The 25,109-nt window shown below is 39.1% G+C and overlaps 1 protein-coding gene across 2 annotated transcripts in view; it reads right to left on the reverse strand.

Moving 5' to 3' along the window:
- tanc2a (tetratricopeptide repeat, ankyrin repeat and coiled-coil containing 2a) overlaps nucleotides 1-25,109 on the reverse strand; it is a 51,062-nt gene that overhangs the window by 4,384 nt on the left and 21,569 nt on the right. Inside the window, exons 5-27 of one of the 2 annotated variants that reach the window (XM_072369732.1) lie at nucleotides 22,275-22,400; nucleotides 21,924-22,190; nucleotides 20,272-20,402; nucleotides 19,018-19,249; nucleotides 18,752-18,924; nucleotides 14,494-14,574; nucleotides 14,202-14,402; nucleotides 13,081-13,215; nucleotides 12,620-12,816; nucleotides 12,426-12,534; nucleotides 8,951-9,073; nucleotides 8,741-8,878; nucleotides 8,529-8,627; nucleotides 7,682-7,873; nucleotides 7,461-7,554; nucleotides 5,742-5,875; nucleotides 5,541-5,664; nucleotides 3,938-3,973; nucleotides 3,434-3,609; nucleotides 2,365-2,497; nucleotides 1,081-1,172; nucleotides 869-1,003; nucleotides 640-740 (exon numbers count right to left, since the gene is read on the reverse strand). In XM_072369732.1, coding sequence (XP_072225833.1) covers nucleotides 640-740; nucleotides 869-1,003; nucleotides 1,081-1,172; nucleotides 2,365-2,497; nucleotides 3,434-3,609; nucleotides 3,938-3,973; nucleotides 5,541-5,664; nucleotides 5,742-5,875; nucleotides 7,461-7,554; nucleotides 7,682-7,873; nucleotides 8,529-8,627; nucleotides 8,741-8,878; nucleotides 8,951-9,073; nucleotides 12,426-12,534; nucleotides 12,620-12,816; nucleotides 13,081-13,215; nucleotides 14,202-14,402; nucleotides 14,494-14,574; nucleotides 18,752-18,924; nucleotides 19,018-19,249; nucleotides 20,272-20,402; nucleotides 21,924-22,190; nucleotides 22,275-22,400 — 3,229 coding nt within the window. The remainder of the gene's footprint in view (nucleotides 1-639; nucleotides 741-868; nucleotides 1,004-1,080; nucleotides 1,173-2,364; nucleotides 2,498-3,433; nucleotides 3,610-3,937; nucleotides 3,974-5,540; nucleotides 5,665-5,741; nucleotides 5,876-7,460; nucleotides 7,555-7,681; nucleotides 7,874-8,528; nucleotides 8,628-8,740; nucleotides 8,879-8,950; nucleotides 9,074-12,425; nucleotides 12,535-12,619; nucleotides 12,817-13,080; nucleotides 13,216-14,201; nucleotides 14,403-14,493; nucleotides 14,575-18,751; nucleotides 18,925-19,017; nucleotides 19,250-20,271; nucleotides 20,403-21,923; nucleotides 22,191-22,274; nucleotides 22,401-25,109) is intronic. The other variant, XM_072369733.1, reaches the window with a different exon arrangement.

Raw genomic sequence — 25,109 nt, forward strand, 5'->3', positions numbered from 1 at the left:
GCAAGGCCATAACAGACCTGACTATGTCACCCTCTAATAATGAGTTCAAAACCCTTTCCAGTGAACTTTCCTGAAAGAAACATTTCAATAGGTCCGGTTCACTGATAGCTACTTGTCAAATACGTAAAGTATCTCATTGTTGAATAGTTTTTCATTGTTGTAATTTTTCAACTTAATGAAGTTGGACCAATAATGAGTGGATTGTCAGCAGGTAGTTCCATGAGAACAGTTAAAATTTTCCTCCTTTTTTTGTTGATTTGCAACCACATACATTTAGAGAATGTTATAACTTGTTAATAACTTGGTAGTCATCAGGCTTAGAGGTCATTACAGTAAATAAATGAGACCCAAGACATTTCTTATTCCTACTTGATTTTCTTTTCGACTCCATTTTTGTTTTCCCATATTAGTTGCATATGAACTTGCTATTACCAAAGTAAACTGATCACAATTAGAAAAAAACCCCAATACTTTTAAAATCAGTAAATCACTACTGTGGAGGATCTGGAGTCTGAAAAGATGACAAAGGAACACCCCTTTCAGAGAACTTATGTCTTTTTGTCGATCAGCAACTGGTGCTACAGGCTAAAAAACACAAGAACAGCTAATATTGACTATTTCTAATGACACAATGATTACCTGCGGCTTCGTTTGGCTCGGGCACGGGCGTAAAAGGCTTCATAGGATTTGGCTTTTAGTTCCAGTGCCTTGGTAGCAAATTCTTCAGCAAGGTTAAAGTCCTGAGTAAGAAAAATATTTCATGATGGTACTTCAAGAAGACAGAAAATAATGAGACTTCCTTGGCATTACATAAAGAATTTTACTGGTTACAACATAGTATGCTTTAGTGTAGGAGACAAAGACTCACATTCATCTTCCGGCGGCAGCGGGATAAGTTGAGTAGCACACACACTCTCATCTGTTTGAAGGTTTTTAGCTCGTCTCCTGGAAACTTCTGGAGGGCTGACTGATAGGATTGGGCAGCTTCCCTCACCTTACCTTGCTAGAAATACACATAAAGAAATTACTTCCCATATCAAAAGCTGTGTGTTGTGTGTCGAATAGGCTTCTGCCTGTTACCTTGTACAGTTTGTCTCCTTCTTGGATCATTTTACTCAACAGAACCATTAAGATATCTGGTTTAGAAGTTGCCATGGCCCATGTTGCTGGTCCTAAACAGACAGACACACACACACACACACACACACACACACACACATTAACGGATATCAATGTTTACTCCTTGTTGTCTGTTTGTGTCATTAACTTAATATCATTATTTTCTATCTATTTTTTCAAATGTTAAACATGGACACACTGTAGCTTGTTAATACTGACTTTATCTTTTGGTGGTACACTGTATTTTCACCTATTTCTGCCATTATATCCTAATTTTTTGAGGAATATATTTGGCAAAACATGTTGTTGGTCAGTAAAAGCCCTTTTATATGAAGATTTTGGTTATGAGAAATCTAAACACATTTCTAAAAAAGAATAGGTTTGTGTGACAAAGATATACACTCGGAGAAGTGAGGGTGCAGGACATTAAGGGTACTGCTGATTTTTCCCTTTTATTCTAAAATTATATTAGCATTGTAACAAGTGCAAGCTAAAATGAGCATTTAGCACTGAACAGGGCATGAATGTGGCCTTGAGATAACTTTCCATTTTGTCTCGACACCCATCACCCTCATCCTTCTCCCCCACTCACATGCAACTTCAACTACAAGAGCCTTAGGTATTCCCCTGATTCATAAACTTCCAAGGCACCAATCTGATGGGCATCAGCGGGAAGCAAGCCCAATACAGGAAGACCTTCCCCACGACCCACCTGGCCCATAGCATCCTTTGCTAAGGTCCTTGTACAAGACACTCCAGGACACCTTCAGATGTTCTTTGACCACACCTTGACTGGTCAGAGCTCTTTTGGCAGGATGAGGGGAGCACATCCTATATTAGGCAGGTGGTCAAAATTTTATGGCTAATTGGTGTATCTTAACTACAATATTATATATATATTATATATATAACAATAATATTTAGCATACAAATAGAGTGAATAAAGACAAAAGGTTGAATTGATTTGTTTTGTCTTGGAAATGCACTGCAATGAAGTCATTCTGGAAGAATTATATCTAAGAATTACCTCTAAGAATTAACTATATTGGGTCTATAATGGAGACAACATGCTAACAATATGCTAATTTACCAACTAAATATGGATGCTGGGTAGTCTGGTGATGAAGCTGCAAACTATATAATTGTAACAGTCGCAGTTCCTGTTGGGAACCTTGCCTGTTTCACAGTTTTCCAATATCAACTGTGTGAATATTTGAGTCAGTAAGCAGTGAGACATGTTTCTACCTATTTTTGCTCCCTTTTTAAGAAGAGCGATGACCGCTGAAGTGTTCCTGCAACCAACTGCTCGGTCCAAAGGACGCATCCCACTGCAGTCCACATGCTCCACTGATGCCCCGTGATCCACCAGATACTGCACCTAACATGAGGATGAACACAAAGGTGAGCCATATTTAGCACATCTTAATGATACGATTCATTTCGTTGTTAAAGGGAAGGAATCATGTCACAAGATGTTCTAACTTTTGCTTTCAATAAATAACCCTCATAACAGTATCACCTATGGCTGTATAAACTAAGTGATTTGATCTATTATCAACAACTCTAATCATTGATCAGTTAGGTCTGCGTCTTTGATGTGTGTCACATAATAAGGCAGTGCCTTGTGGGGGCAGCAAGGGGGTTAGGGTAAGGATTAGGTGTTCTGACAAATAGGGAAGGCAGAGATTTACAATGTAGTGGAGAAAGCACAGAAACCAAGAGCTGCCATTAGAGCATTCAAAATGTAGCTTTTAGAATGAAAGGCTGAAAAAAGATTTCAGTTAATGCTTTTAATTTTTCCCCAGGTTAATAATCAATACATTTAATGAATTACCTACAGATCAATTAATTATCAAAATTAGACCATGACTGACACTGATTCAAGGGAATTCAAAATTACAATATTAATCAGTTGGCCAATATTCTGTATTTACAAATAGACTGAAAGTTTCTTATAAAAAGGAACTATGATGAGGTAATCTTTTTGTGTTTTTCAAACATTTTATTTCACAAAATATTTAGCAACCAAACATGAAGACTTCCCTGAGCAATGACCCACATGCTGTACAACTGTGGTGCACAGTTCAAGTGCAGCAGAACGGTAATATCGACAATCTAACATGCAACAGCTGAGCTCTAATAAAAACACTGACTGATTCACAGCTTTAGTGCTACAAATGACCTATCAAAAAGCCTAGAAAAAGGGTATACTGCAATACTTTGTCCTCTGGGTCTCTTGGGGACAGGTAAAGACTGAGACACACTTTTGTTTCAAACAGTGGCAACTACAATCACATCTGCACGTTTTACAAACCACTTCTGGGTCACCGCAGAAGGCAGCCAGATCCAGAGGTGTCCGGCCGCTGCGGTCAGAGTGAGTTGTGGCTGCCCCTCTCTCCACCAGCTGTCTGACCAGCGTGAGTTGGCCCTTCAAACACGCCCAGCTCAGTGCTGTTAAGCCTTCCCTGTCAGTCTGGTCAAGAGATGCCCCTGGAAAGAGAAAGCGTGTCATCTTAGCGTACATCAGAGTCAAAGATGTTGCTATTAGCAAACTACACTGGACAAAACAGAATCTACTTTTTCTTTAAGCTTAGGGTTTTCAGTGTTTGTACCAAGATGTTGCAATATCTTCTATAAGTATGTGATGGAATATGAGCTGCAGCCATCTGTTGGGGCAGCAGCATTTGAGCCGGTGACTCAAAGAAACTGAACAAATAAAGAAGGCTGGCTCTGTGCTGGGGACTGCTCTGGAGCCCCTGGAGCTGACTGCACAAAGAAAAATGCAGGACAAGTTGGTGAACATGAGAGAAATACTGACCACCTCTATGTTCAGTCAGAGGCTTCTTCAGTTCCGCTGCAATGAAGAACAGTACAGGATGTAATTCCTGCATACAGTTTATTTATACTGCAAGACTATCATTTCTTTTTTGGGATGAATAAAGTATCAGTCAGTTTGATTCAATTAAATCAACTTCACTTGAATTGAATTCAGTTCAGTTCAAATAAGAAACTGATATTGAAATCATGACTAGATCCTCAGCAAGATTTAGCACAAACAATACAAAAATGTCAGTAATGAATTAAGGGTAAGTCTTATATAATGTGCACTTTTATACTTTTGCATCACTAGTCTTGTACTGCTGTGTCAAGTTGAAATAAGGAGGATCTTATTTTAATACTTATTTTTTATATCTCCACTCTTCTTTTATATAGTGTTATCTGCTATGCTGCCTGTATAGTCTTTCCCAGAGAAAGAGACTGCAGACAGAGAGGGACCAGTAAAGGAGGAGGGGCAGCAGTGCTTGTTAACAGATATAATCCTATAATGTAGTGTCTCTGAGCCTGAATGTTAAACTGTTGGCTGGGAGTTTCAGTTCATATTTTCTACTGAGGAAGTTCACCTGTGTCACCTGCTGAAACAGTGTGTGACATCATCAGCAAAGTTGTTATTAAGCTACAAAAACAACACCGTATTCATTCACGATGATCTGAGAGGATTTCATTTTATCTATTTACTTTACATTACACTGCAGCAATTTATTATCATTGATCTATAAATAACATCTAATGACTTCTGCTTTGTACTTTATAAATCCCTCTTCAGTTATCATCAATGAAGCTCTAAACTAATGTTTCACATGAAGTCTTTTGCTCTAAAGCAGCTTCGGTGCAAGTTCATTTAGATTAATGTGGGTTGGAGATCTTACAACTTGTCCAGCAGAAGTCTCAGCTATCTTGCCTAGTTTTCTGATTTCCTTGAATTGTAGCGTTTAGCCCCTTTTCTTTTACTGCAGCTGACCGATGATGCCAGTCTGCTATAAATCTTCACATAAGTAAATATCATGGTTTTTTTTCTGTAAAAACAAACATAATTATGTGCAACATTTAAAAGCAGCCTACAGTCAAGTTCCTCACGAAACCCCTTTGAGTACCCAGTTTTCAAATCTGGAATTCCTCGCTCAAAGGAAACTATCATTCAAAATTCCCCTCTCTTATTTGCAAACACCTTCTCAATTCCCACATGTACAGTTCTACATTTAAAGCTCCAGGGTGTGTGCTACATAGGCTTTGTATTCAAACCTGTAAGCCAAGGCTTACAATAAAATTAAATATACAGGTAAAAGATTTCTTCATTTGTTGAGGACAGGAGAGATCCTCGCTAATAAGAAGCAGCAGCTAATGATTTACTTCCATGAAAAATGCTGTAGTAAAAATCTACTGGGAAAGAGGGAATGCTGCCCATCAAGATTTTCATTAAATAATAAATGAACAGAATCCAAGATTCTGTCACGGAGAGGCAACTCTGAGAGGCAGAGAGGTTACTTTGACATGAGTTCACTGTGGATATGGACTGTTTTAAATAGGCTTGCACTGAATCTGTTTAATTAGTGAATTATGTATATTCAGTTACTGGCAGTTACCATGATCCAGCAGCAGCTGGGCGGTGGTCATGTGTCCCTCTGAGGCTGCAGTCATCAGAGCTGTTCGACCCTGCTGGTCGACCCTGTTCACATCGACCCCGTGATTCAGCAACAGCTCCACCACCTGATGGAGAGACACATTTTGAAACGGAGACTGAGGATCCCTGCAGCACAAATCGCTTTGTGTCCTGTGTGATTTACCTGCCAGTGGCCCCGTCTTACAGCGCTGAAGAGCGGAGCGACACCCTGCCTGTTGTTCTGCTCTATAGCTGCCCCTTGATCCAACAGCAGCCTGCAGACGGACAGCCGACCACGTCCTGCTGCTGCCGTCAGAGCTGACACACACACACACACACACACACACACACGCAGAGGCAGAGGCAGATGGAAGTAAGAAGAAAGCCTTTTAAAATGCAAATAACTCAAGTCAGCAATGAAGAACCAAATTAACTACCACTGCGAGTACCTGTAACAACAGCTGACACTTACAGGTATGTTTACAGTCCAGTCCAGAATGAAACTGTTTGGACTACAGCCTCTGTAATTTATCACATTCAAGTTCGAAAACTGATTTTCAATAGATCTAAGAGAATAAAAACTGAACACTTTAGGAAACATTGACCCAGTCACACAAACTGGTTACATTTTCAATATATTAAAAATGATGGTTTCAAAATGTTTTCAGTACAAATTGTTGTGTCGATACAAGACAAACCTGACAAGAATTGTACATAGTTTGTACATTGTTTTCCACGCCTGTTTATCTTTATTATAAACCTCTTTGTCCCTTTCTACCACTTGTGACTGTCGTACTGCTGTAATTATTAAATTTCTCCCAGCGGTGGGATTAATGAAATTTTATCTTTAATACACTTATCAGGCACTTTATTTGAAACCTGATTACTTATATCATTGTCCATTCAGTCAATCAATATGCAGGAGTGCAGCCATTTCATCATTCAGCAGGACAATAAGTAAATAGAGACCTTTTTTAAAGTGAAGAAGTGCAACATTCTCACCTGGCCGAATCAATCAACACACACCTGGCACTCTAATGTGGTGAAAGATGTTTTATGTCACATTACTTTGCAACTGTTCAGATTCTGATCGTTTGAAGTGTATTTTGTTCTGAACGTGGTGAAGTGTTTAGTTTCCTCCACTAGATGTCAGCAACGAGCAGCCACTGACGGCTTTGCGGAGTGATCTGTTCACAACATGGTTCTACTCTGAGTGCAGCTCAAATCACACAGATGAGTCGGCTCAATTAGAAATCAGGCAACAGCTGACTGTGTAACATACAACGCACTCTGCACATTTTCCACTGCGACCTGAGGTTAATGTGACTTTAATCACACTGGAGGAATCGGATTCATAATTCAGCTTTACAAGGACACCTCAAAGAGGCCATTATTTCTGTTTGAAGTGGAAACCTCAGGGCTGACTGGATATGAGGTGATGGGCTCAATTGCTTCTCTGAGGGATTTTTAGTCTTTATTCATCCTTTCATTTTCGCTCTACACTGGTCACATCTTTCTCTTTCTGCCACAAACTGTTGAATTGGGAGACCCTCACTGGTATAACAATGACTTTTCTTCATTTTACTCTGATTGAGCCTGTTAATATTTTTGCCCTCTGTAACTGTCTTTGTAAGTCTTTTGTATTTGAGTTTTGACTTTGAGGCCCTACATTTATACCATTTATTCATTGCTAACATGCATGGAACGTATGCAACATTGGACACACGTTCACATGTTTATTATATATAGATAAATGATCAAATCAGGAAAAAAGCTATGATAAGTTCATGATTTTCTGTTGTCTGGAAACATTAGGAACACATGCAAAGGCACAGAAGTAATAATTTGTACACTGCAGTAGCATTTCTGCAGTATGTGATCTGTTGTGTAGGTTTTGTAGTACCTGTCTCTCCCCACAGACTGTCATATATGTTAATCTCAGGTCTCTGCTCCTCTTCCTCATCTTCCTCTGGAAGATCCAGTAAGTACGAGACCATCTACACAGAAACACATCAAACATTGATTTAGAACTAAACACACGTGCACAACATAACAAAATGGATTTTTCTTAATTCAGTCACACACAAATGTATATAAATGTGTGGGTATGTGCGTGAGATTCACCTCTGCCTGGCCCATACTGGCCGCTGCAATCAGAGCCTGCTGCACTGCCTGGCTCCGGCTTGCCCCCCTCTGGCTGCAGCAGGAAGTGCAGCTCCAGTCGGTGCATTTCAACAGGAAGCGCAGCACCTCGAGGTGACCTCGCTGAGCTGCCAGAACCAGCGCTGACCGACCAGAGCTATCCACGTGACCAACCTGAGAACACAGGGAGACAAAGACTCAGTCAGTTAAAGTAGTGGAATTGTCCAGTTTTCAAAACACCAGCGTCAATCAAATACATTCTAATATCTTACTTCTCGAATCAATCTGTTGGTTCAAGAGGCTCAATGCACAAATGACTCATTAGAAAGTGAAAACTGTTTATTTGTAAGTGAATTATCTGGTTCTGTCAGAGGTGTCTTTCTGTTAAACGGGAATTTTTATTTCCACTATCACCTTGTGCACGCTCAGGATGGGAGATTAGATTGAAGCAATCCGTTGGTTTCCTTAGCTTAGCTAGGCAATTTGTATGAATTGGACTAATTTAGAATTAAATGGATTGGAATGAATTGGATTGGAATTGTATTACCATGATTTGGATCTTGTATTGTCTCTTTGAAATGCCTTGAGATGACATTTGTTGGGATTTGGGGCTGTATCAAAACTATGAGATACAAACCTACATGCAAAGTGCATGTCTTTAGAAATGTTTTAGAATGTTTTGAGAAGTTCACAATTTGTAACAGAACGACGATTAATATGAGCATTTCATTCTGTAGGAATATGAAAACAGAACTCTTTATATCACGGCTGGGTGACACAGTTATCACACAGTACCAAACATCTAGCAGGCACAGTGGTATGCACCTACCGTGGCTCTGTGCTGACTTAACATGGTGACAATGTCCAGATGACCGGCTGCAGCAGCGAATCCCAGAGCAGTCAAGCCATCATGCGACTGAGCATTTACCTAAAAATGCAACACAGAAGTGTCAAATTTGGTTTGAGTCTTTCAATAAAAACAGTGGAGTCAGGAAAAAAATATGCAAAACAAGGTTAAAAAAATGATTTTTTTTTTTTTACCTGAGCCCCGTGGTCAAGCAGCAGCGCTACAGCGTCAGCATGGCCCAGGTGAGCGTGGACACACAGCAGGGGTGCTTTATTGAGGACATCACAACGATAATCCACATCGGCCCCACCTAAAATCAGCAACCTGCTCACCTGAACAGAAACAGAGCTGAGTTACTGTCCTCTGATCACTCACAGAAACATTTGTGTGTATGTGTATGCTACCTTGATGTTGGGGGTGTAGAGGTTGCGCAGCGATGACAGAACAAGACTGAGGCTCGCTGTGCTGTAAGACAACCACAGCCCCTGAAGAACTGAGGAGGAAACCCCAAGCTTCTTACTCAGACCCTGCAGGGTGAGAATAGGCACAAACACCTGCGTTACATACAGGCCACACTTTTTCTATCAATAAATGAAGTAGTGGGTGACAAACAGTGACGCTACGATTTGGAGCGGTACATGCATGGCACTCATTCACGCAACTTTTATACAATACTTTTACAGATCTGTTGACTCTCTAAAATCTCATTGACAAAATATGTAAATGACTCGACTTACATACATGTTTCGAAAAAGTTCAAAATGATTTGTTCATACAACACTATGCGCAGAAAATATTTTATTTTCAAGCAAAGCATCCAGTAAAGAGTAAAAACACCCAGTATTATAAATATGTAAGATTGCTTTTCTATATTCAATTGACCCAAACATCAGTATTTGCACATTGTCACATATCCTATACTTGTTGACAAAAGGGAGAAAATATTTCTACAATATTAACGCACCAAACCTCATGTGTGAACCTAACCAATCCATCAATGGAAGCAAGTGGTACTTGTCAGTGTAAGGCAGAGACAGGCAGGTTGTGTCTTTGCCTGTAGGAAAATAAAAATGGAATTTCAGCCCAGTGCTGAATGTGGTGCACATATTAAAAGGAGATTTAGAGGTGGGCATAATCTATTATGACTCAAATATATGGAAATACTCCGTATAGCCTTGCTTTTCAGCACTGTTGTTATTCATTTTTTTGCAAGTCTAATTATCATTTTATATATATATATATATATATATAATGAATATAAAATATATAATGATAATTAGACTTTACATTACACATTACAAACAGAGTAAAAGCTACACTTGCATTTAGAAATATGGCACAGACTTAACTTGTGACTGCCACTTCTACCTATATTTATAAAACTCCTAAAAACAGTGCCACCAAGCAGCTTATTGCAGACATTATCCAACAATAAAATAAACATTTTAAATCAAATAAAAATAATTTAAAAAGTCAGAGCATGAGTGAAAAAAGCAGCAATACAATAAGAGAAACAATAAAATAAAATGAAAATAAAATAAAGTAAAACGTCTCACATAGTGTTAAAAGCCAAGGAAAAAAGATGCGTTTGTAGGAGGGATTTAAAAACAGACGTGTGCAGAGGCAGGTTGTTCCAAAGCTTTGGAGCTGCAACTGCAAAAGCATGATCCCCTCTGAGCTTCCTCTTAGTTTTTGGTACACTCAGGAGCAGGCCATTGAGAGATTTAAAAACAATTTAAATCATTTGTAAAAGGATCCTGGAGTGTATGGGCAGCCAGTGGAGTGAGGTTAAAATGGGGGAAAATGTGCTCATATTTACATGTGCCAGTTAAAAGACGTGCAGCAGCATTTTGAACCATCTGAAGACAGGAGATGGAGGACACATTAATCCCCACATAGAGTGCGTTACAGTAGTCCAGCCGAGCTGCCTTGGAAGGATTGGCTTTATTTTGGCCAGCTGCCTCAACTGGAAAAAGCTTGATTTAACTGACCTGATCTGGTTGTCGAGCTTAAGATTAGAGTTCATTTTGATCCATTATGGGGGATGCAAGACCTGACAGTCAGCATATAGTTACATATGCAGCTAGGTCAAGCTATAACTTAGCCATTTAAGTGGAACACCATCCTTATCCTGGTATAAATATATAGGAGGGGAATCATGTTCTTGACTGAAGTATGGCACGTGTCAGTGGATTGTGTCAGAAAACAGTTAAGACTTCCTGCAGAAATTCACTGAACTCACTGCAGAGATGCCTTTAAGTTACTTGAATGGTGATTTTGTCAGCTGTTATAAAATCAGGCTTTTATTAGAGCAAGAGGGACAGTCTGTATATGCTTTAAGTGATCGTGAGTTGACTCGTAGTCTTAATGGGCTGATTTTCAGTCACGGTTTCTGATGTGTTCAACCATCTGAGACCAGAAACTGAAAACAAGCAGCTTTAATGGGAACTCGTCTGTATCAGTATACACTTAAAGTTCAGCTGTTGTACCAAAAGATGCAATAAGATAAAGCTATAGAACATGTACAGACTGTTTTGGCCCATTTGATTCATACAGGAGTAATCTGAGCCCTAAAGGCATTCGGTGTGAGTTCAGTTTGGAGAAGTTCAATTTTGTAGGATTTTGTTTGGACTAGCATGTTCAATAAAATTTTATGTAAACCTAACTTTAAACTCTTTTTAAAGTCAAGGTTTGATCAGACTAACATAATAATCAGTGGCTTTCTAGTGTCATGTAATCTTTTTTTCATTGTGAATAAACAAGCAGACCTTAACTATCAACATGGCAACTTTAACTGTTCTGTTCATGGACATATTTCTGCTATCCTCCCTGGTAAACATTTTGGTGATGGCTGGAACTTTGAGTGCACAGGCCTCCAACCATCAAATGATCAGGCAAAAAACCAAAACACTTGAATCCAGGTTAGGCCAGTAAGTACCCCTCTTCAATGGCATATGCAGCTGTGTTACTGTCTCCCACCTGCTGACAGTGATTGATCAAATAAGTAATAATGTAGCCACAGCAGTTGAGAAATAGCTGCAATAATGAAAATGCATTGATATGCTAATTTGCCATGTGGTACATACTTAATTTTGACAGCCACTGTCGTAACTACCCACAACGCCTGCTTTATAGCAATATTCTCAGCATGAGAACTAGTCCACTATGGAAAAAAAGGTTATCTGCACTAATCATAGAGTGGATATGTTTGTGAATTTCAGTCGGATCGTGCAAGACGGCTTGTCACCTTTGAAAACAAACAAAAAAAAAAAAGCCATCAATTTTTACCTCCATCAGCTGTCACCAAGTCACACAGTGAAACCCAGCAGAGTCTGACACACAGAAACAGTGTGAGGTGTGTCTGTCTCATCAATTTCTCTCATAAAACCATCAACCACCTTTTTAAAATTTAGGTTTCCAATCAGATCACTAAATGCTAATAGCTAATTCTTCACCCCAGACAAGTCGGGAGATTTCCTGCTTTGGACAATAAAAATCTATTAATTTTGTGTTCAGTGCAGTTTATGGTAGAAATACCTAATGTTCCTTTCCTAATGAGCTCACAGCCATCCTGGTTTGATTCTTTCTGCAGGTGTTTGCACATGTCTAGTTTTGACATGAGTCCATATATGGAGACAATTTTGTGTATGTGTGTGTGTCTGGTTTAGTTTTTTTTGTTTGTGCAGAACAAAAACCAGGAGTCCACTATAAGAACAGGTTCTGACATTTTCATGGGGACCAAATTGGTGAACCATACAAGTTTAGGATCTTTGAGGGTTAGAATTAGGTTAAAGGATGAGCTTTAGGGATTCACTCGTGTTTGTTAGGATTAGACTAAGGATGCATTACGTCAATGAGAACCTGTCAAAAAGGACTTACTTTATAGATGTGAGCTTTCAGGATGTGATGTCCCAGCTCCAGTGTCTGCTGTCGGCTCAGCTTCCCCTCTTGCCTGCAGAGCCAGAAGGCCAGTAGAGTGTGGCCACTCCTGCAGGCAAACGGATACACAAGACAACATAAATTTGTCTCTCTGCTCCGCTTTTCTTGCGGCTCTTTCCTTCATGTTTGCGTACCTGGGGTCACAGAGGAACCTGTCATCCTGCTCCTCCTCTCTCCACACCAGCCACTCCCTGAAAGAGGCGTGGTTTAGCATCCTGCTGCCGTCATTTCGCCATATCAGGAAGGAGGAGAGCTGCTCGAGACGCTGTGCAAACTCTGCCCACTGCATTGTTCCACCACTAAGAGAACCGGCATTCACCACCTCAAACAACTGAAGAATGAGATAAGAAGAGGAAAAATGAACTTAAAATAAAAACAATTACAAGTTTCACACTTAAAAACAGCGATGGGGCTAACATTAAGATGCTGAAAACATTTCCACCACTGGGATTCATTTAATAGCATGCTAGCACTTAGAAATGGGCACCATGCTAAAAACAGCCGAGGCTAATCCAAGTTGTTCGTTTTATTGGTTTGCAGTGTGAAACAAATACAAATTTGGACCTTATGAAACCCAAACAGAGCTGGTGCAAACCTGCTGGTCGGTCAGTGGATGCAGTGAGGCCACAGTGACGTTAAGCAGAGGCACAACTCTCTGAAAAGATGACTGAGTGGGAAACCGCATGTTGAGCTGCAGCAAGTACACCTCTGCCAGACTCACGGGAACCACCTGTAAACACAAACCAACAAATAAAAATGTCCTCAGAACATTTAGCGCTCCCTCCATCCTCTTTCATACTTTTACTTCACCCCAATCTCCCTTCTGTAGACAGGTTTGTTGTGTTTAAACATTAATCAATACGTGTGCATCCAGGAGGCAAAACAAGAGTTGGCAGTCAGGATTTTAAGTAACTTCTTTACTAAATATACATTTTCATTGTTTGTAAATTCTTGTTGACTCAGTAATTAACTCAATCATAAAATATCATGTAGTAGTTCAGTGTTTTAAAATAGACCTGTGGAAAATATAAGCTGACAATATTTCAGTGTTTCTGCCTGTCTTAACTGATATTATCAGAAGCATGGTGCTAATGTAAGATTCAGATTCAGGCTCGAGGTGTGATAACTTTTACAACCTGCCATATGAAACAAAAATGACCCCTACTGAACTAAAGACCTTAAGCTATCATTGTCAGGAATAGTACCAGGATCTAAATGATTTGATCCAAGACTCCTTTACTGTTACTGTTAGAGAGTAATTTCAAGCCAGTCCATAACGATTGATTTACGGGCATAAATGGCATGGTCCAAGCTTCTAATGTTCAGTTCCCATCACTGTCCAATACTGAGCAAGCAGTCATATCACTCAGTGAGTAATATCATGGCCTGATACAAAGGAGAATCTGTTTGCAACCCATTCCTGAAGATTCTTTTTGTCTTTTGACACACAGCATGAGCACTGTACACTTTTTGGAATTCGCATGACCTCTTTTACTGAACTGGAATCACAATCTTCGTTTGCTCTTGGCAATGGGCTATGATCCCCTTGGAATTTTGAGCAATGTCCATCCATCTCATTCAGCTCATGACACCTGTTTAGGAGCTCAGCTCTGCCAAACAAACTGAGTAGAGTGCTGCTTTCTGCCCCCTAGTTGCACCTTTATGATGACATTGCACAGGAACCCATCTATTCTTCCACATCAACCCCATCCTCACCTTGAAGCTAGAACTCTTTAGGACGAGGTATCCTCCCTCTATCAAGTCAAGCGTCAGTTTTAGGTAGAGATACGAGCCTCTGCTCAGGTTCTTCAAATGGCTGATCAGCTTGGTAAGTGCCGTGTTGTCAAGGCGGCCATTGCTCAGCGACACATTGCTCTGGATCTCTGCACTACTGTGGATACGCTGCATCAGGTAACCCTGAAAGACACAAAACAGGACAGATACAGTACAAATGTACAGGCAGAGAGACGGTGAAATAGAGGGAGAAACCTGTCCATCTATATTTTACCTGTAGGTCCTGGTCTATGGCGCTGTTCTCTTCTGTCCTATCAAGAGAGATTCGGTGAAAAGGTAGAGAACGAGTGATGTCCTGATTGAATAAAAAGATTAAACATATGAAGTTAGTTCAGAGAAAACACTTAGAAACGTTCACTCCTGTCGTTCGCTCCTGCCTGTGTTTTAGTGGCCAGCACTGATAGTAAATTAGCTTCAGATACCATCTAAAGCATGGTGAACAGGCTAAGGAGCTGTCATACATTTGTACATCAGATAAGCAGTGTAAAGTGATAATAAGGACAGATTTTCCAGCTGTGGGTTTTTTAAATGATGGGACTAACAAAGACCATGCAGAAGACAAAGCAGCTTCTTATTCCCAGCCTCTGTTGCAGCTAGCTAGCTGTCTAAATAAGTTAGCATTAGCCTTCTGGTAACAGTCTATAGCACACATTCAAAGGTATGTTAAGGAAGAGTGACTCTGTTTGGCTGCCGACTTACATACCTGCTTATATTTTCACATCAAAAGTAGCAAAAGAAAGGCTTGTGGAATGAGGTATAACTTGTAGACTTGTTTAATTTTTATATATTTTGACTTTAATGATTGACATTAATCATGGTTAAGTTCATCTTAGTGCTCCAATAAATCTTGACAAAGAAGCAGTATGAAAAACATCAGGACATGAGCTGCATACATCATTGATAAAACTGTGTTTTTCCTGTTATAACATGTCAAAATGTCTTCTGTGAAAAATGTTTATTGAACCAAGCCCTGTGAACATCAGTGCTGAGCACTTAGAACTACTTAAACCCACAAAATTCCACTAGGTTATGAACAACTTGTAAGAATGATATGAATTTTATAGAAAGCAAAAAAACAGTTCTTATTTTTTAGTTTGAGCACCTCTTTGCACCAAAATAACTTTGTTACGGTGCACTTGTGATTTCACAGTTGTGCTATTCTACTACTCTGATATGAAAAAAAAAACACAACCAAAGGAGGTAAACAAAGCATTATGGAACATCTTATAACAACTCACTATGTAAAGATTTTCCAGATTTTAGTGAACATCTATAAGCACAGCTATCGTAAGCCTGGAATTTTCCGAATACGGCCACTTAGGACCCAATTTACACCAAAGCCCTTGTTTGTCAGTTAGCAGCGGGGAGGTGGACTGCACTAAAATACCTAATATCCGGAGAGATCCAACAGTATACAAGTTCATGTATCTGCCACAAATCCAAAATGTTTCCGGAGATATACAGGAAGATCTAATCTGTAACAGATCCTAATATAGGATACCCTCTGCATACACATCTATAGCAAATCCAAGTACAGGATATTCTCCGGATACACATCTGTGACAGATCCTAGTATTGGATATCTTCCCTAGACATCATACATCAATATTTTATCACTAGAAATCCTTTAAAGAACTTCCATCCTGCTCAAAAATACTTAACATTCAATCATTTTTAGGATTTTAACCCTTTAAATGACAATTTATTTATTATTCAAAAACACATAAAAAACAAACGTTTTCTACAAAATAAACATACAGATGGGGCTTTGGTGGTAACTAGTGTTTTGGATATGTCAAAGATTAGCAACAAATTTGATTTGATATAATTTCAATTAAATTCAATTCAGTTTTTAATTTATATAGCGCCAAATTACAACAAATGTCATCTCAAGGCACTTAAATAATACAGTCCAATTCAAGCCAATTGGAATTCAATTAATTGTAATCATAATCCAAATAAATCCAATCAATTCATTTAAAAATAATCCAATTAATTCATACAGAGCCAATTAAAAAATAATATCCTAGCTAAGGAAACCAACAGATTGCACTGAAACTTGTCTTCAGTCCAATCTCCCGTCCTGAGCCTGAGGGACTGTGGAAAGGAACGACTCCCTTTTAACAGGAAGAAACCTCTGGCAGAACCAGAACCAGGAAGAAACCTCTGGCAGAACCAGACTCAGGAAGAAACCTCTGGCAGAACCTGACTTTGGAAGGGTGGCCATCCGCCTCGACCAGCTGGGGTTTGAGAAGACAGAATTACCCCTGCAAAAGTCAGCGTCCTTCGGAAGATATTTAGATAACTCGCGATTGTGTATATCCATATAACGGGAAAGAGCATGGCATAGAAAATACACCCTCTAAATATCTAAATCAGGCATTATGTGTCTTTATTTCACCAATGCTTTAAGCCAAATGAATGAACGAAAGTGTACTATAGCTCTGTTATACATACATAAGAGTAGCTATGTGCTAACAGAGCAGTAGTATGTGTTCGTTCATCTAAATATCTTCCGAAGGACGCCGACTTTTGCCAAACTGTTCTCAGTGAGGAGATGAACGTATTTAATGTCAGAAATAAGGTCTAGGTTTAAAAATACCAGAGTTCCCCTTAAAGTTTGCAGCGATCTGTTGCTTGCTCCATTTTAACTGATGAGGAGTACGATACCTTGAAGGGATACCTGCATGCCTGATGAGCGATGAGTAAATGGACACTGAACACAAGGAAACATGGAAAGTGTATCCACCTGAATGGAAGGCAACAAAACTCGCATACAGAGCTACAAAGAAAGTCCTGCAGGATGGAACACCGCAGAGTGCCCAGTGGTGTCTGCAGCATGAGGCAGCGTCCAAGAGGCATCAACAACATTTATTTGAAATGTTTTTGTGTGTTAATAAAAATTTTCTTTAAAAATTCTTGGTCTGTTTTTTATGTCTGATATATTTTCATTCATATGTGCAGTTATGTAGATGTGAAACACCTGATTTACTAGACTACTTTATGAACTGTTAATTTAATAATACTGATATTTCATAAATGCTTATTGCAATGGTAATGTGTTCATTGGTCCAGGTAGTGATTTGTACAACATGATGATGGTACAGAAACCAAAATTAAAGACTGTCACAGTTGAATTATGATTGTGATGTAGAAAACTGACTAAGTGATCTTGAAATGTCTGATAAGGTAAGATCTTAGAAGATAAAATAATTTAAGATGGCTAATACTTTTACATGAAGTACATTACATGCCTACATGCCATATTTCGCAATTAATGAAGAGCACTAGTACATCAACCATCGGGTTCCCACATCTGCATGAATGAAAACTCTGGCAGGCATCCGTCACGTATGGTCGTGAATCTGTGAACATTATATGCCAAAGATGCGGAGAGATCTAAAGTAGGAACTGTGGGGGGATTAAATACACACGTATTTTCTGGATACGTAGCAGATGGGTATCCGGTTTGGGGGATTTTTCCTGATCCATTACTGTCCGTATATGGGGATATCTCAAAACAGAATCCGTCAGGTATGCGATGCAGATTTTCCCGTATATGTGATGTATATGGGCACATCACCGCATCGGATTGTCCCGTATCTTTATGCTTTTAGTTTGCCACATCAGACTGTATGCTGCTATCTTGGTTTGATATCAGTATACGAGACAATCGCCCCTATTGTTTACATGATAACACTGGTGCTTGTTAGCAAGATGATAGCGTCAGAAAACGCCATGGGAGTGTCAAAACTAGTGATTTGTACAATAACGAGGTGGATATGTACCACTTTTATTTCTACAGTTACTTCTATCTATCTATCTATTTCTTTTTTGGAAAGGAGAAGAAAAAAGTGTTATATTTGATGGTGTGGAAAAAGCCTAATTTTGTCTCTTTAGCTAAGTGTTAACTGATGTGATAATTGCTTAGACATTTGAGTTGATCCTTATTAAATGCTACTTGAGATAGAAAAGTTCTCTGGTAAAGATATTTATTAGACCAAGTCTGCATGCAAGTTCCGTTAAAATGTCAGAGCCGCCCAAAATACATCTTCGCTTGATAACGAGGGCTAGTTTGATCGACACCGTTAATCTCATAATGTTTATTCAGATATTACATGAAAAAATTCCTTTTCAAGGTTATCATTAAAAAAACTGGTCCACGCAGATTAATCAGTTCATAATAATATCCTCTCTTGTTTTGGGTGCAACTTAATACTGATTCTATATGTTTCATGAAGGTAAGCCTTCTGTGGCCATGTTGGCCAGGGTTGCATGAGTGTAAACTTGTATTTCCAGTCTAACAAAGGAACATTTAGTGAATCCTACTACTAAGTAAATGTTGGGCTCACTTGTTTTCAGGACATCTGGAACTTACACAGTTTATGTTAAAGTACTTAAATATGTGGCTTAACGATATGTTTCCACTTTGTGCCATCTTTGTGGGTTTTCATTTGTGTGAGTGTGTATACCTGCTGACTGGTCCTGACAGTGGCAATGACCTTCAACCAGGAAGGAAATTTCTGGATATTTCGGGACAGGAAGGAAGTCAGTGTGTCTCCGTAGTCCGGCCGGTGGAACTCCGCCTCATTGAGCCCATCAATCAGTACAATAAGTCCTGCCTCCTCCACATGAAGCTTCCTCTCTGAGAAAAAAGCAGAACAAAGAAACATTGTGGATCATCTCATTATGTAAGCTACTATTCAGAATTTGCAGAATGCTGTAGAATATCATGTACCACTGTGGAGAGCTGCCAGTGGTTCCAGAATTCCTCTCTGGAGCGCAGAGCTCGTATCCTGAATGCAGGAGCGCAGACTGAGCACGCTCTGTAGCTGTGGCGTCCGGTGCAGTAGTTCTTGATAGGCAGCCAGCTGAGGGGCGCCACTCAGCATGGCCGCCATGTTGTGAACAAACTCAGGAACTAGACAGGTGTGACAGTTATCAGCCTGACAGAAGTGATATGACACCACCTGCAATAGACAGACAGGTATGTGAATCAGTTGTGGTTTCTTTCACCAGCAGAAATATGGTGAACAGCAGCACTGGAATTCAGTAGGATATGTATCACAGACAGATTACATCATTACAAACATTACTGAATGGACATTCCTGTTGACTCAATGATAAAGTAACACAATCACAAAAGACTTCTTAGTTCAGAGTTTTAATATGAACTTGTTGAAAATGTGAGCTAATATTTCTGAAATTAGTTTTTTTTCTTTGGTTGCGTGTTTCTGCCTTTTTTTGTACACTATCAGCAGTTTGGTATTAATCAGCTGGGTGAAAAACATATGGCTGTCTATAAATCTTTAGATGAATGCAATTCAGATTTTTAATTGTGTAATACTTCACTGCCTTCAGTACTCACAGAACACCAGTCTGCCTTTTTACTGGTCTGGATACACATTTTCTGCTCTTGGAAAAGGGCTGTGATCCTTTTCGAATGTTGAAAAATGTCCACCCATCTTTTTTTGTGGTTGTTACGATTGACAACTGACTTGTCATCTCTCCAAAGGATATTAGCTCTGTCAAACGAACTCGGACAAGCACTTCTTTCCGCCCCCTTGTTGCGCACGCCATCATCTGGTATTCTTACTTTAACATAGTCTGGAAAATGAATCCTGCCAGGAAGTGATTTGGCCTATATTCATTGTAGAACTCTAATATGTTTTTTTCTTATTATGGTTTGTAAAATGAATTAATAAACAAACAAATGTGTAATTTAGTAATTGTTGGTTGGGGAAAATTTGACACCTTTGACACCTGTTCCTCACTTTCCAGGCTTTATGCCAAGCTAACCAGCTACTGGTGCATATTTGCAGTCGCACTGTTGTCGTCTTAAGTGATGTCACTACTTCTCTCTGAAATGTATTGTATTGTGTAAGGTTGCAGAAAGTTTAAAAACAAGTAACGAGTCATAAATAAATTAAGAAGTGTCATTACAAGTGTTTTCAAATAATCAAGCAGACATGAAGTAAACAGGGAGTGCTACCTGTCCAGCTAGCCTCCTCGGGGCCTCTTCCAGTCTCCTTCTCATCTCTGGAGTTCCTGGGCAACTTCCTACTCCTCCTTCATTTTCTCCTCTTCCAGGGGAATCATGGGAGATAGAAATGGGCTCAACATCTGGAATGTGAGACAAGTTATTAACACACAACTTAAGTTATTAACACTTTTGTTTGCAGCTTCTGCTCTCAGATCGTGACTGATGGGGGTTGCTATACCAATTTTATTGTGTAATTGTATACAATAACAATAAAGGCTGTTCTATTCTCCTTCTTTGGTTAATGTTCCATTGCATAACTTATGTTTTTTTCTAATAGTTGGCTCAACTATGTGTCTGCTTTCTGGCTCTGAGACAGATGGATTTGACAGAGTTCTGTATGATGACTTAGATGTTTCTTACAATAAATAGGTGTATGAATATGGATGTGTTCATGGCTGAAACAACTTGCTGGGGATCCTTATGCAGGAAATTAAGAAAAGGGTTACTGTCAACTACACTGTATGTTTCCAACAGGAACCTGGGCTGCAATCCAACATTCATACACATTTGACGAAATGTACAATCTATGTTATCTTAGACATTCCTCAAAGAATGAGGAAAAGTTATAATCAGATATTAGAAATTAGAAAGCAGAACAAAGAATATGCTGAACACACTTGCTTCAGATTGTATATAGACCAACCATCTTAAAACCGTGAGAACTTTTTTGTGGCAAAAACCTTGAAATGTACATTTTTGTGGAAAACAGATGGATTTTTAAATAGCTGCAGAAGTGGGACTGTAACATATTATTTCAATAATCATCCTCACTCAGTCTACACTAACCACAAATATTCATAATGACAATGCTAATATGCCAAAATATGAAAAAAAATTAAAACTTTACAAAGATTCTATAACACATATACACATATACACATATATATATATATATATATATATATTCTTGTGTTTCAAATACATGGGCCAGACGTGGCCATGAAACAGACCAGGGGGTCAGGCACCAGGTAGTCCCTCGAGCATCTCCTCTTCATAGGGGATGGAAATGAAGTAGCGTTGCTTATGAAAACTCATTTACAAACACTCTCACACCCTTAATACAGTAGTTTGAAGCAGCCGTTACAGCTTGGACTCTGCTTGGCTAAGTTTCTACAGACTTTGCAAACCTGAATTTGTATAGTAGTAGTTTAATGAAGTATGTGCTCTTACTGGGCAATAAGGACAGTCAGAGACTTATACCAGAGTCTAAAGTGATATCTTGTCTGCATGCTGCAGGTCATTAATGCGCTGACAACTTCTGCTGAGAACCAACCCCATAGTATGATGATGCAATAACCATGCTTTACTGTACAGCTTGGTATTAGGGAGGTGTTCAACAAATACAGTGCTTCGAGTTCAGTCCAAAGAGTTCACTTTAAAGTACACATGACAAACCTGAATATAATTTGCAGCCACACTTCCGTAAATTAATTATTTATACTTATTTAAACAAAAAAACACCCAAAACAGATGGAATTTCATGCCAAATTTATCCATTAAAAATTAAATCCACAAATAAACAGAATAAAGTGTGTAAAAACTGAAGAGGGCTGAGATCTCTCTAAAACACCACATCCACTATTTTGTCTCTCTTTGCTTACATTTGGGCATGGTCTGGTTGCCGGCAGAGTTTGGCCACATGCGGTTTCCGTGACAACTGAGAGCCACCAGATGGGCGATAATGGCTGTTTTTCCAAAACCCATGTTGCCGATAATCACTACTCCCCTACTGGTTGCAAGGTCATCACTGCGGAGACAGGCATCCACTTCTTGGAAAAGCCACTCCCTGCCGGTGAATAGCCAATCAGAGGAGAGACCAGGTACTTCAAACTGGAGCGGCTTCAGGTTGAGAGAGGGAGTGAAACGAACTGTAGGAGAGTGGAAGAGTACTGTAACCCAGGTTGGTAAAATAACTGTTTTTCTGTGTGTTTAAGAAAGTGTGTGTGAGTTACCTCTGTGGTCCTGTTGACTATGACTCCTAGAATTCTGTCTGGGCATTCTGAGGGGATTCCTGGAAGGAATATGTCTCTGCTGCTCATCCAGATAAGCTAAATCTTCAAGGTGAGCTGAACTAGTCGCTAGAGAGAGAAATTGGGGGAAAAGTTCATATTCTGTTGTACAGGAGCAGGAACAAACATTTGTTTTTCTTTATCCTATCTTGGGAAAAATTTCCTTTTTCGATGTGTGGTCTTGTTTTGTTCCCAATTGCAACAAACTTCTCAGCTAATCCGACGCTAATAGCTAATAAAGTGGTGGTTGGCGCTCATAGGAATGGCAGTACTAGAATCATTGAAAAATGTTTGTAAATTTAATTTTTAGATGCAGAGTTCACTGAGGAAATGAAAGGGAAAAAACAAACAAAAAAAACAATGCAGCATACTAACTTTATGAACTTTGAGAATGTTAGGCTAGTCGTTTCTCCTCGTTTTCAGTCTTGATGCTTTGCATGGCTACATGTTATCTGACTCCTGTTCAGCCAGAGTCTGTATAAATCAGACAAAACCATCTGCTGTCAGCCATGAAGTAGATGTGAAATTTCCTTTAAGTGCAATGAATGAATATCATTGCCTAGATCCACTTTTCAATAGATAAGTCTTCAAAGGAATTTACTCTTGTCCAATCAGTTTTTAAGGATCACTCTCCAACTCCAAACTCTTGCCCAAATATGGTCCCCTCAAACTTCAGTTCTTTTCTGCAGCCTTAAGCAACGTTTTTTTTTTCAATTCTGAAGGCATCATGCTAAATTGTGCCTGCATGCGGGTGTGTACGCTGGCAGAACCCGCAGACTTTGCAATGATTGCTCTGCCTAACATAATGTAATGTAATGTTAATTGTAATTGTAATGTAATTACAGTTATAGACATGAAGTTATAGCTTGTGTAGAACTACACAACTCTCCAGCAGCAGACAGAACAGAAAGTGTATCCAAACAAAGTGTCATAAAGGAGCTGTAAATGTTATAAAAGTGAGGCCTGAAAGCTGAATCTGAATGAAGAAAGGATGTTTGTTTTGGCCTTGGCGCAGATGGCTGTGCACCAGCTGTCCTCACCTCGGTCGTGCACTGCTACCAAGTATGGTTTCATTCCTTGTTGTGTGCCTACACCTACTAAGCTACCACACCAACTAAAACTTCACAATGATGACAACCCAGATTATGATTTAGGGGTTTAAAAAAAATAAATTAACATAGGGTTACTCCATTGAGTTATATCTGTCTGTGCTTTGAACATTTACAACTGAACAACTGTAAATATGTAGGATGCACAGCTGAAGTATGCAAAACATGCTATGTATTCACAGAGAACATAAACTGGGAATTCAACACTGACATTTGATTGAAAATTAATTCAGTCTGGACATTCGAGAACTTTTTTAAAACCCCTTTTCATTTACAGAAAATATGGTGGTATAATTTCAACGCGTCAAAACCACAAAAATCTATTTGTTAATTTGTAGGTTGAAGTTAAAATTGGTTATTAAAGAGACATTTTTCCAAACTCATCTTAAACTTGGGGTTGAAATGTGGTCTGTACGATGACATAATATCAACACATTTAATGTTCCACATAAAACGTGAATAAATATGGAACTATTCAGGCTGTATGCTGCCAATAATGTCCTTCTGGGACATTGAAAAGGGGGCGGTAGAATACATACACAGGAATTAGGAATTACAGTCTTTTACAGAATTCTTGTTCCCCTGTAGTCAGAAATACAATCATACGGTAGCTGCTCAATAGGTTGCAAAGTTCCTTTATTCAAATCCAATGTAGACCAATTGTGAGAATGCTGTAAATGCTGTATTCAAATTATATTGAAATATCAGCTGTTTCTCTGCTTTTCAACCTAACAACTTCTGCATACTTAATGTCAACTATTTTGGTCTCAAAATGTTCAATTCTTTCAGGAGATTTCTGCTAGGACTTTTGTTGTTTATAACTTTTATACTTTTTAAACTATTCAATTTTGAATTTTTCCACATTCAAATGAATGGAAAGAGCTTTCAACTCGTCAAAAACTTCCTCCTCTTTCCAACCTCACTACTTCTGCATACTTTCAGCTAGAGACACCATTCAAACTTTAAACGGGTCACAAGACAACCAGTTGGTGCAGCTTTTTCAAATATCATTTCAAAAACATGAAGGAAAGGCACGTTTATTTGTAGAGCACAATTCGTACACAAGGCAAAGTGCTTTACAGCTACATAAAATCAGAGAAAGGCAAATAAAATTATTCCATAAATATAAATAACAATAATTAATTAATTAATCAAAAGTGAAGAGTGCAGATAAAACACTTTCAGTTGTCATATGCACAGCTAAATAAACTGTTTTCAGCCTTGATTTAAACATTGCCAGAGTTGAGGCCTGTCTCACATCTTCTGGAAGACTGTTCTAGATTTTAGGAGCATAAACTTGTTCTCAGAGTCCGAGTTGGTTCATATGGCTCTAACATGTCAGAGATGTACTTTGCCGCTAGACCATGAAGAGACTTGTACACAAGCAGAGCTGTTTTAAAGTCTATTCCCTGAGCAACAGGAAGCCAGTGCAGAGACCTGAGCACTGGGCTAATATGGTCGTATTTCCTGGTTCTAGTTAGGACTCGAGCAGCAGCGTTCTGGATGTCCTGCAGCTGTCTTACAGCCCGTTTAGAGCCCAGTGAGCAGGCTGTTGTCACAGTTTATGTTTTAATAGTCTTGTTTTCAGTTTCTCATGTTTTCAGGTTATGTTCTAGTCATGTTTTTCCCCCGTCACGTTAGGTTCACTCATGTCCCCTGCTTCATTGTT

Source organism: Leuresthes tenuis, unplaced genomic scaffold (assembly GCF_036924035.1).
Source record: "Leuresthes tenuis unplaced genomic scaffold, fLeuTen1.0.hap1 SCAF_17, whole genome shotgun sequence".
NCBI classification, from domain to species: Eukaryota; Metazoa; Chordata; class Actinopteri; order Atheriniformes; family Atherinopsidae; genus Leuresthes; species Leuresthes tenuis.